The sequence below is a fragment of the Epinephelus moara genome, chromosome 5 (assembly GCF_006386435.1).
Source record: "Epinephelus moara isolate mb chromosome 5, YSFRI_EMoa_1.0, whole genome shotgun sequence".
In the NCBI taxonomy this organism is placed as follows: domain Eukaryota; kingdom Metazoa; phylum Chordata; class Actinopteri; order Perciformes; family Serranidae; genus Epinephelus; species Epinephelus moara.
Window position 1 is genome coordinate 20,949,450 of NC_065510.1, and position 13,321 is coordinate 20,962,770.

At 39.1% G+C, this 13,321-nt stretch overlaps 1 protein-coding gene across 3 annotated transcripts in view; it reads right to left on the reverse strand.

Moving 5' to 3' along the window:
- fam13a (family with sequence similarity 13 member A) overlaps positions 1 to 13,321 on the reverse strand; it is a 72,601-nt gene that overhangs the window by 51,508 nt on the left and 7,772 nt on the right. For 2 of the 3 annotated variants that reach the window (XM_050043401.1, XM_050043403.1), the window contains exons 2-5: positions 11,092 to 11,287; positions 7,726 to 7,935; positions 4,501 to 4,678; positions 301 to 448 (exon numbers count right to left, since the gene is read on the reverse strand). In XM_050043401.1, coding sequence (XP_049899358.1) covers positions 301 to 448; positions 4,501 to 4,678; positions 7,726 to 7,935; positions 11,092 to 11,287 — 732 coding nt within the window. Of the gene's footprint in view, positions 1 to 300; positions 449 to 4,500; positions 4,679 to 7,725; positions 7,936 to 9,252; positions 9,299 to 11,091; positions 11,288 to 13,321 lie in introns of those variants that run through there. The other variant, XM_050043402.1, reaches the window with a different exon arrangement.

Sequence of the window (13,321 nt, forward strand, 5' to 3'; positions counted from 1 at the left end):
AGACCCAGAACAGCTACCTGTGGAGGAGTCTTCCCTGTGAGGCTGTGATATAAGATCAATAGTTGAATCAATTTAAGCTTGACATTATATAAGCCTGTAATTTTCAACTATTGCTCCTCCAATAGATGGGCACAGGGTGAGGTCGCAGGCCAGAGAAGAACTCGTACTGTTTCAAGTGCATGGGCACAGCATGTGACTCACAGTAGCTGTCTTACCAGCTGCATTACACTGTGCTGACCACCAGCACAGATCCACTTCATATAAACATTAGCATCTGGTGTTCCTCTGAGTATACAACACCTTGACAGTAATAAGGGTCGACAGTTCTTCTGCGCAGCCTCCTCCGTCTGTGGCGGTCTCAAATATGTTGCTGTAGTTCTGGATGAGCTTGACCATGATCTTGTTACAGATATTCTGGTCCTTCATTGCTTCGAAACCAGGAGCCACGCTGGAGAAGAGGGAAAGAAAAATTACAGCAGACACTTCAGATTTCATCCAATTTTTTTACACGACAGTTGCACAACAAATCAAAATTAAATTAAATTAGCAGTAAAAATAAAGTTGCAAATTTAATCAGCTCATTTTTTTTCTTTCATTTGTAGCACTGAAATAATCCAACAGTGATTTTGATACAGAAATTAAAAGTCAGTCATAAATCTGATTGACAAAGAAGAATTCAGCCACCCTAATGTGCCCGTCTCTCTTTTGTGTTTCCCTGCGTACAACTCCTCTTGTCTTCCATGTCCCCAGTTTGACCCCGCATTTGTATCTGTGTTTGTCTCATTCTCATCCTGGACAATCTGGACCCAGTGTAGTGACTTTTAAAAAAACAAAATGTCTAAACAAGCCACTAAGGGGCGAACGGGTGAACTTGTTCCGGACATGTGTTCTGAGCTAAGAATAAACCAATGTCCAGTGCATGTTATCTATTTAGATATGGCAGTCTATCCCGTTCCATGCCAACGCTTAATGCTTTTCAACATGCTTCCATAACATGGTCAAAAACTGTTTGCTTCCCATTCTACACACCTGATTCCCACTACCTGGAGCTCACCTATACGCACTTCACACATAAATGCTCCACCCTGTGTTCAGTTTCATAACTGCATGTGTATTTTTATATACCAAACGTTGAGATAAGGATAAATTAAACAAACAAAAACTATATTACGGCTCCAACACCCAGCCTCCCTACACACCTGTCTGTAATTAGTTCATCATTTGTCCAACTCATCAACCCACAACTTATCCAGCTTCCCTCCCACTCATCGCCAGATCACTGATCCAGTCTCAAGTAGCCACGCTCAGGCCAAGCTCATGTATCTTTGAGAATAGTTTCCCTTAAGCATTACTGCTTGGTTGTTTCCTGTGCCAGTCTACCTGCCACGCCCCTCTCCAAACCACCTGTTCCCTCTGCTGTCTCCAGTCACCCCCTCTCTTCAACACTTCTCCATCTACAGTACTATGACAATAAACCTGTTGAACTTCACCTGTGTCTTTGTCTGTGATCTGCACTCAAGTCCACTCACAAACCAACCTGACACATTGAGTACGATGTCTGTAAGCCTGTCATGATAACTACTTTTGGTGTTGCTGTCACTTTAAAACCATCTTATGCCAGTGATATCATCATAATATAATAGCATAATGATACAAGAACAATCTTTTAAAGGCAATGAACTTTTAATTCTTACAAATTTTCAGCCACTGGAATTGAAGTGTGAAAAACTATAGAATATCCTAAATAAATGAAACATAAATAAATGTGTGTGTGTCTGTATTTGTACGTGTTGGAGCTGCCTGAGCCCCACCCACTGCGTCCTGGTCTTACAAAGGGTGGGAAAACCCAACTGTTTATTCTTCCATCATGTTGTCTAAAATGTTGGTGTCATTCTCATGTAAACAAACACACAAGGGCAATATCGCATATATGGATATATACATATGTATCAACATGACCTTGATCATTTTTGCCGACTTCAGTACGTCAATAACATTGTTATCATGACTGGCCTAGATGACTGATGCTACTGAGCAGCTGTGCGATATGTACACTGGGCTGTAAGCCTAATTATATAACTTCAGCGCACGCACACACACGCACGTACAGCCTCTGATGAAGAGAACAGCTTGTACAGTATGAAAGAGTACCCACTACAGTTTCTTCTTCTCCGTTCCTTCTAGTAAGACCTGATCTTTTTATCCTGCAGGGTTCCCCAGCCTTAACATCCAAGTTTGTTACTGGAAGATACCCAAAAGTCACCAGTCAGGAGAACACTAGCTGTTGGCCGAAATGTGCGAATATAATTTGAAACTCATCACCCAGTAAACCCATCATAAATAGACCAGTGAGATCAGAGGTACTTAGTTCAGCAGCTGCAGGGATTTGGAGCCACTGATGCATCATTTATTTATGAACAGTGAGAACACAATGAAACCGTTTCATATATGTGACAGAAAATTTATTTCATGTGTGTTCACTAGACTCATCTACTGTTCTTAACCTACTGTGTGTGGTGTTTAGATGATGTAATGAAAAGTTAAACATCTGGTGCAGTAGTTTAAATACAAGAGTCTGACAAAATGTAATGAAGCGTATTGACGAAACATTCAGGTGTAATGTAATGTGATGCAAGTCTCCCTAGCAGGCTTCTACACTGTCATGATTTTATCTTCTCTAAATGAGCTACAGCACCACCTGTTGGCTGAATATTTGGACACAGACAGAGACCAGTACAGAGAGGGGTATCAGTGTGCTCAATATGTACAAATACTTTTATGCTAATACCCTCAGATTAACTTGTGTTTTTATTTGTTCATGTACCAGTTTTTTCGCAGTTAACCTACGTAGGTGTTTCCTCAGTAATGGTTATACTGTAAGGGTAAAAGATTGAATATGGTCCAAGACATCTATTTCGTTTCACGCAACTTACAAAAAGGCTTTTTTTAATTTACAAAAACACCCACACTTTATTGGTTAAAACCTGACTTACGGTTCATAGTCTTACTCAATATGTACTGCATGTTATAAGAGTGCAATCATCTTATTCATCCTACTACTCTGACATAGGAAACCAATGTTTAATATCTGACTCACTGAACAGAAATAGGGGAAAGGTGATTGAATCTTTCAGCTTTAGCTATCACGACTGTCTACATGCCTGTTTTTTTCCACACTAAGCCACGCTGTCTTCTCTGTTATTTAAAGACTGTGACAAACATGCTTTGTAAAGGTCACAGTAAAAACACCAAACTTGCCAAAACTTTCAGGAATGTCAATTATGTTCTTCAAGGATATGAACACACTAAAGGAGGCCTGTAAACAGTTGCAACAACAGTCGTCTCCTGTGCCCTTGAGTGTATATCATTAAAACCAATGTCAGACGGAGGCATTCATTTAACTCTCACCCAATAATTGGAAATTGGATTTTAAGTGTGATTATGGGTTACACTTTGACTAAAACACCTTTAACTTTTTAAATGACTATTCGCAATCCAGTAACTTAGATGATTGATGATTTCTGCAACTATCTTTAATGAAGCTCAGCTTAAGTTCAATCAGGGAGATTTTCTTTGTGCTCATCCATTCACAATTCTCTCCATCCCACTCCCACTGCTTCCTCTAATCAGCTGACTATGGGTGTTCACTCTTCTAGTTATCCAATCAAACTTTACCACAATCTCAGTCAGCCAATCAGGATGTGACTGCAAAATGTTATATCTGCTTTCTCTTCTGCTGCTGTCAGCCATCATTTTAGGCAGAATTGTTGCGCCTTCCTCCTCATCCGGTTCACCCCCAGCCATCTTATCCAGAGTCCAGGACGAGCTCAACAAAGGCTCATTCCTCTACTAAACGAGATCATCTGCACTTCTCCATCTTCCTCTCATCTCATGTTTACCATCTCTACCACCACCAGCGTCTAGACCCCGCGGGGGGTTCGCTATTTGACTGTGGATTCATCACCTTCCTTAAATCATACCATCTCTATGGGGTCTAATCGCCAAAGACTTATGTGCACATGTTAATAAATATTCTTTCTACTACAAAAAACAAATCTCTCCCGATTGAACTGCTTTGGATCACTTCCATCAACCTCATTTCGAGCAGCATGAGGCGGAAGTTCTCTCAATCTGCTTCTATACTCTGAGTTCATGGTTCAGAAGTACAATCTGTAGTTCGAGCACAGCCCTAGAGCCAGCGATAATCCACTGGATGATGCAATTTCAGGTGGAGATGAGTAGGGAGATCTGGGCGCTGGTAAGATGGAGGGAAGTTTACCATAGTTCATTTCCACATGCTACCCACATCCTAACGGAGCTGATTGAAAATTGGCAAAGTATCCCTTTAAGTTTTCTTAAGTGTCTGAAGAAACTAGACTGACAATAAATGCCAATGGTACAAACATCAATAAGAGAATGCTGGAGCGATGGTGAAATTGGTCCACGTGTGTTTGCATTGACAGCTCGACCACATCTACCTTTATAAAAGTTTCAACTCACTGGAAGACAGTAGGTCCAAACACGGTGGCGAGGTTGAGGGCAGTCATACGGTTTTCCTTGTGGTTGCACTCCACAAGGGTGAGGAAGTGGCAGAGGTAGCGGAGGAGGCTGTAGTGTACGTCTGGAAGCTGCTGAAGTAGGTCTCTCATATCTGACCAAGAGACATCATCACCACACTCTGCAGACACACAAGATATCAGAGTCAAAGGCAGGGGTCATAATTAATTTTTATGTTTACATTCAGAAAAAAATATATAAACTTATAAGAATAAAAAATATAAACTAGAAAAGTGGAGAAATGCTCCAGTGTTTAAAGCAACCATTTCTGTTCAAGTCTTTTCACCCAAAATCGATCAAATGATGAGTGACACGACCAGCTAGATTTACTCTTATGATTTACTGGCTTTTAGTGAAACATGTTCAGATCGTTATAGTTTTACAGCTGGTCTCCAGAACGTAGTTATATTTCCATCCACCTGCTCTTTGTAATATCTAATCTCGAGTTGTGGTAACTACGTGAGCATTAGAGCAAAGAGCCTTAAAGTATGTTGATGCTATTACTCTGGATACATAATTGGGTCAGAGTTGGATAAACAGCTTCTGATCCCGAATGAATGAGTGACGCAAACTTGCGTGCATCTACGTGAGTGTGTGCGTGCGTGCGTACTGTATGAACGCGGGAATGTGTACGTATGAGTACGTGGAGCGAGAGGAGGGAATAATGGCTTACGGTGATCACAACTGCTCTTGAGTAAAGTTCAGATTGTGAGTGTGCATGCACAAGTTTGTTGAGTAAATGGTCGCTTGTGTGTGTGGTTTTTATTTCGTGGGCAGCTTTCAAGCTATTTTTCATCAGAGGTTGATCAAGTTTTCACAGGTTAATAGACAAACGAACAACTAGCGACGTAAAAAAAAAAAAAGCACACTTTATGCAGTGACACATATGTGAAGGTCAGGTAAACATAGAGGATGTACATCACCAGACACACCATCATAAACCCAGATAATCAGAGGACCAAATCATTGCAAAACATTTCACACCTGAATGCTGCACACACGCTTTTGTTTGCCTGAGAGATTACACTGAAAATAAAAAGTAAAAACCAGTGTTATTTATTTTATTTTTCTATAACAACATATTGATTCTCAAATGAATAGAAACACCTATTGTAACAAAACACGACAGCATAAATATCGATATTGTTCTGTACTATTGTTCTGTTCTGAGGAAAATACAAGTGAAAAATGAAATGGTGGACAAAAAAAGAGAGGAGTATCTGTTGAAAATATTTGGCTTTAAATTAATAACTAGCAGTGGCTGCAAATAATCAATCCACATCAGTAAAAATGCGGAGAACTCACTGAAACAAAAACACATTAAAGAAGAAGTAACCTTTGTTCGTATAAAAAAAGATGGATGAAATTGTTGTACTGTGTTAAAAAACAATCTCATACCAAAATAGCAAACTGAGCATGCTCAATATAATAATATATGTGTGTGTATATGTATATGGTTATGGTATATGTTATATATTGGAGGGAGCACTTTTGACTAGCTAAAAAAACTGAGCCGCTTTGGCTTAATTATGTGGATAATATTACAAAAGAGTATTAAATAAATGTCTAAATGTCTCACATAAACAAACACTGTTGCATGTGTCAAGCAGTGTGTTACTGTCGTGTCTTTGCATACGCATGGCTGACATGTAGGTTACACATTCAGGTGCAAAAGTGTGCATTTATGTATAAATATTTGAAGCAGCCCCACAGTATATATGTGCATAAGCTGTGTCTTACACTGACAGGTACTGAAATCGGTTACAACTATGTCAACAAGAAAACCACTCATCTGAATCTGTACTAACTATTTAATTTGGACTGAACTGCCCATGTGAGAATATTATTTTGCCTTGACAGCTTAATTTCATCCATTACAATAAAGATGTTAAATAATATGGCCTTCCTGGAAGCAGAATGCTACCCATCAGGAAGAGGATAACCACTCAGGGCTGCAACTAATGATTATTTTCATTATCAGTTAATCGGTCATTTATTTTTTCAATTAAGTATTAAATCATTTTCAGATAGTAAATGTCAGAAATAATGACAATTATCTATCACAATTCCCAGAGCTCAATGTGATGCCTATAATTGGCTAATCTTTTACTGGCAAGTACCCTCGCAGGTATTTAGTTCACAATTAATAATGATATTTAATTGAAAACATTAGTTGAGAAATGTAAAATCCCTCACATGCAACACACTGTATTGTTTTGGGAGTTTAAACTGGATAAATTACATCAAAATTACTGATTGATTATCAAAACAGTAACTGAATAATGGTATGAAGCTTGTTGGTTTACTTGTATAACTCAGGTCACAGTCTCAGTATCCTTATTGAGACGTGCAGCAATTTTTAACTTAACTGAAGACACATCAGACAAATATATTGTGCAGTCTATGTGTAGCTAATCAGTCTGTAACTTCATATCACAATCCATCCATTCATCAAATGCCTTTGATGTTTGATTTACATCTACATCATCCAAGTAGCCTACTGGCCAAACCAATTTTACAAAGCACACCCAAATCATTTTCCTCAGTAGTTATGCCCAAGTCTTGCACTGAAGAGCTATTATCTAATGCAGCTTTTGGCCACAGGCCCTGTAAAATAGGCTGATATTTATGGGGTCTATGAGGGAAAACCAAATACCGCAGCCAAAATGTGCACTCTCCTCTCATTAAACAGATTGAACTCAGTGATGGAGGAGAGCAGAGAGCGAGCACACAGACACTTCCCCTGCCAAATCACTCACTTTACCTCTTATGACCTCCAAGATTATTGCCAGAAACATGAGGTCCATCACTCATCTAGTAGTCACATAAACTCTCCTTCTCTATTTCACACACACACACACACACACACACACACACAGAATTTGCAGTGCCTTTATATGCCCTGCCCAGTGCACATGACTGCAGTGCTAATAGTACATTTCAGCACCTAAAGATAGCTTTGCTTATCATCCAGTCAGAGTCATGACCCAGATATTCACTACACTCGTGCAGGTATAAATATCATATTGTGGATTAAGGAAGTTGTTAAGAAAATGTACCACATGACTGCTTAAAAAGTGATCTACTTCGCGAGGACAAAGAGGCCCATAACTGTTAAAAATAAGCACATAAAAAGGAATTGCAGCAACAGAAACTACTTTCTCTCACCTTGGTGGTGCTGTATCAGTGCCTGTTGGACTGATGAGTCTACCAGACCCACTGGCAGGTCCCTGAGATACCGTTTTAGCAAGCTGGCCACTGTACACCAATCAGATTCAGAAAGAAGGTCCATGTCCTCTCCACTCTCCAGCCGCTGTTTGAGGGTCTCCACAGCACGCACATTCCCATTCACTCTGAACAGACCCTCCTGATGCAAGGCTGGAGAATAATCAGAAAAAACAGTATGATGATAATGATTCATGTCATTAGGAGCCAGCCGATCTATCAGCTATTCAATAAGATAGCTAACTTGGGGTGACATTTTTGATCTGTCATGATTTTCTGACCCCATGATCTGTCATGTAGCACCTGTGTTTCCTCTAGCACCATCATCAGGCCAAAGTTTATACACAGTGGTGTAGTGGAGGGTATACACAGGCATATGGTGTATACCCACCTCTTTTTCTAGCAGTTTACAGCATACCCACTTATCAGCCAAAAAGCCATTGGAATATATAAACAGTGTTGCATGTGACAAGCAGTGTGTTACTGTCATGTCTTTGTATATGCATGGCTGACATGTAGGTTACTCATTAAGCTGCAAAAGTGTGCAAGTATGCATTGTTAGTATTTGTAGCAGCCCCACAGAATATATGTGCATAAGCTGTGTCTAACACTGATAAAAATGGCTAAGGGTACTGTAATCTACTGGAACTATGAGAACAGGATAATCACCCATCTCGACCTGGACTAACTATTGAATTTGGACTGTCTCACATTAACAAACGCTGTTGCATGTGTCAAGCAGTATGTTACTGTCGTGTCTTTGTATATGCATGGCTGACATGTAGGTTACTCATTCAGCTGCAAAAGTGTGCAAGTATGCATTGTTAATATTTGCAGCAGCCCCACAGAATATATATGCATAATCTGTGTCTAACACTGACAGGTACTGTAATTTGTTACAACATAATGTGAACATGAAAACCACTCATCTGGGTCTGTACTAACTATTTAATTTGGACTTTGGAAAGTCTGAACTGCCCATGTGACGATACTATATTGCCTTGACAGCTAAATTTCAACCACTGCAGTAAGGTTGTTAATTAATATGGTGTTCCTGGAAGAAGTATGCTGCCCATCAGGAAGAGGATAACCCAAAAAGCCATTTGTTTATTTAGAGTATACCCACTTCTTCCTTTGTGAGTTACCCATAGTAAACCTACCAGATGAGACCACGGAGTACAATAGACACTGTAGACTTTTTCAGTAATAATATGAACGTTATGCTAACGTTGCATTTTAACTGTTACCTGTTTATAGATAGGTTAAGTATCAAACAATGAAGCTGATGTTAGCCACAAACGGTTTATTTCTTGCTAACACTAACGTTAGCTTCTTGACAGTTAGTTAGCAGTTAGTTATAACTGTAACATTAATTATTTCCAACGTCTCTCTTGGACAGAGGAGTGGATAAAATATATTGGAAAACGTTAGAAATGGGAAGATACACCAAACATGGTTAAGTAGCCTTACCTTTACAGCACTGTGGCTTGAAAAATTTCATTTAGTAGGCTAACTTACATCCTAGCTAGCTAATAGCTTAATTAACCGTTAGCTGTTAACAGGAGTTTGCTGGTGTTGTTGTAGGTCTCCATGGCGTCCACTAGATGCTACTAGAGATCCATTATTTTCTGTCAGTGCTGTGTTTAAAAGGCCGGTTGGCCCAAATTACATTAAACTAATTTAATATCAAGTTATTTCAATCACTAAATGTGGCTGTATTCGCTCATGTTTTCACATAACCGTCTCTGTTTGTTCGGAGATCAAACGTCCCTCGTTTAAAACAATTAATGGTTGAATAATCTACAGTTTGTGAGCAGCCGTTCGGAACTACTTTACACCTAAGAAATAGATCCAATGAAAACAGCTGACAGTGGACTGTAGATTATTAAGAGCTACATGGACACCGTTACTGAAAATACATTAGATTTTTTTTTTTTTTTTTAAATAAAATGTAATGTTAAGCACCCTGGACACCACAAACACAATTACATTGACATCCACGTTATTGTGGCGGAGGCAGACACCGTAGGGATGTTCAAACCCCAAACTGAATGGACCAAAGAGGTTTTTATTTTTATTTTATTATAGAGTCTTTATTTATGGCTGAGAGCAGATGAAGTCACATGCAGGGGCCTGTAGTTTCAGTAGCCATGAGGAAAAAGCTGCACCCTCTTGTACTGACATCTAGTGGTGCAGCAAAAAGAGTACAGGACATGATAAAGTAGGTCAACAACAAGTGCCATCCATACCAGTGTGTTTTCAAGCATTATCTTTAAAAATTGATGTATATGTTACATTTTTTGCTTGGCATTTTTATATTTTTTTGGATATATTTTTGCCACCATTCCAGTCAGCAATGTTATCCACCATCCTGAGCATCAAGTCTGCATAAACCTTTGTTAAAGTTATTGTTATCATCTGTGCTGACAACACATCAGTAGCAATCATTCTCTTGGTGGGATTAATGATACTGTACTTTAAAGTACTGCATTTTTTTAAATTAAGTATTACAGTAGTATTATATCATACATAACAGACTTGCATAGGAGTGTTGTTGCCTTGATTGGGCTAAACTGGGCTTTCCAGGCTGTAAAAGCTGCCTCATGTTTTCACTCGTTCTCTCCCTTCCTGCAGCAGACCTGGCATTATTGCTTTTGGTTTGCACCTTCAGCACCTCCACAGCACACCTGACACACATCCATGCATGGCAGTCATTTCTGACTTTGCTGACCTACACACTCCACTGGTTATTTAAGTTAATCTTAGTTTAATAAAATTAATTAAGTGTGGACTCTCTGCTTGTCACATTCACTGAGCCAGTTTGTGACAATAACATCGATAATCAGGTGCAATCTGCATTTTCCCACCACTTTAGTCCATTTTTAGTAACGCTTGTACTCATCCAACTTCTATCGTTACTCCATTACTCTGGAGTGATGGAGTAACGATACCTGTTATTGCTTTTTGCTCCTTAAACTTTATATCATGTGTATTTTGAATATTTTCACTGATATTTAATACTCTATCGTTTTAAAAAGCGGCCCCAGTGTGTGACCCTGACCTCAATAAGAAAACTACAGCTAATCCAGAATGCTGCAGCCAGTGTTGACTAAAACAAGGAAAATGGATCACATTACCCCACTGCTGTATCTTTTAGAATTGATTTTGAAATTGTTTTACTTGTTTTTAAAGCTTTAATTGGCCTTGCCCCTCCATGTGTCCCATGAGAGTACTAGTGCTCACTCATCAAAAACAAAAAAGCATTACAATATTTTTTTGCTCTAGTCTATTATGTTGTGTTTTCCTCACCATGCTTGCGTAGATGCTCCACCATCCTGCGCATCACCAGGGGCACACCGCCCTCCACCAGGCCCCTCTGGTGCAGCTCTAACAGGGACACTCCAAACACTTTGGTGTGCTTGGCTGTCACTGTCCTGGGTCGCAGTATGGGTATCTGGACCATCCTCTTCATGTCTTCTTTAACCTGCACCGCTGTCTTGTCATGCTGCAGGGAGAAGAACAGACAGCAGCAGTCAGCCACCGACACTATGGGCACAGAGGGCAGCACTGCAGCTGGCATCGGGCTGGACACCGCAGCAGAGACACCTGTCCTGGAGGAGGGAGGCTCACTCTGCTCCATGGACTAAAAAGTGTCTGTGGTGGTTTCTCTGTGGAGTCCATACATGCACTGTCATACTGTCATGACAGAGGACAGAGTGCGCTGAGAGCTGAGAGGAAAGGGGAGGGCTGGCCGTGTGTGTGTTGCTACGACAAATATCAGGTTACCACGCAACACCTTTGGTTAAAGGCATTGTCAGAGTGACACTCACACCTGCACAAATAGACATTAGGTGCGCACATGTAGATGAGTAAGCTCAGGTGAGGTGATGCTCAGCTGTCTTAACCATGATTATTCATTTGAATGGGTAGTGTGCTGAGTGTGTCGAGAGCTGGAGGGATTATTAGTCCACATTCCTGCATTTGGATATGAAAGACTGGCAGATAAAAAAGATTTTACTGGAGAACTTTCTGAGAAACCACTGTGTGCCTTTCAGGAGTCTGTGGAGCTTAGAGGGAAGCATACAAGAGTGGGCTCTTTGAACAGAAACTTCTTTTAATCTGGTGAAGTGTGTGTGTGTGTGTGTGTGTGTGTGTGTGTGTGTGTGTGTGTGTGTGTGCATTTGGTTCCTTTACTTAGGTAAAAGTAGAATATTAATAGCATATTCCAAGATCGGTTTTATTGACGCATTATTGTGTAAATATAGATACTTATACTTTACTTTGGCATTTCCATTTAATAGTACTTTATACTTCTACTCCACTACATCATGGAAGCCAATTTTTCTACTTTTTACTCTACAACAACAACTCTTTATTTGGCAACAGTTACTTTGAAGATTCAGATTATTAACACAAAAAAATCATAAATCAACCAAAAACACAAGACATTTTATCATATATCAAGCTGCCCAACATTAAATTTAGTACAAGAAATTAGTTTTACCTTAACCAGTCACAACCTTAAAGTGATGAACACACTGATGCATCAATAATCATATTCCATAGATATCCTATATATATTCTGAAAGGAGCCATTCTGCATGATGTTTACTTCTACTTTAGGTACTTCAAGTATATTTTGATCCCAACACTTAAGTACAATTTCAAATGCAGGACTTTTACTTGTAATGGAGTATTTTTGCACTGCAGTACTGCTACTTTTACTGGTAGAAAAATATTTCCGCACATTTACATCTATGCAGTGTTTCACTTCATTGTTGAGCTTTCGATCTATTTGACCTTCATCAGAGCATTCATCACCAAAAGCTCAACAATAAAGTGAAACACTGCATAGATATAAGTGTGCAGAAATATTTTTCTACCAGTTTGGACTTATTGATGTTTCCAGCAACTTGCCATGACCAAGCCGGCTGGGGCACTGATTGTTCTGCTAGCTGAGGTCGAGCTCATTTTAACACTTAATGTACCATTGACTAGATTAGAAGAGAAGTTGCCACGTGAGGAAAAGAAAAATGGATCAGTATGATGGTATGATGTGAAAAGATTATTGTTAACAAGATGTTTTTGTTATTTTAAGATATAATCACAATATTATGACAGACAAACTTACCACAGTATGACAAGAAACTTTTCTAGTTATAAAAATGTACTTTCTATCTTGTTTTAACGTAAAACATTTCACGCTGTAGTATGGTAACTAATTGTTATAATGTGAAAAGCATCTTGTCATCACTTCACGTTATAAAATGATATTGATCCATTTGTTGTTGTTTTGTATTGGTAATTCAATAAAAAAATATTTGTATTAGTGGTACAAACACAGAACCAGTAAGGACAAAAAGACAACCCCACCCACCCATCAACCCAGGAACAAACAGAGAAAGGCAGACCTGTCAAAAGAAATCTAATAGAGAAAAAATAAATGAATAAAAATGACTAAAATAAATTTAAAAAAAATAATTAAAAAAAATAAATCTATGTAAAAATTAAAAAAAAAAATAAAAAGGAGAAAAATGAC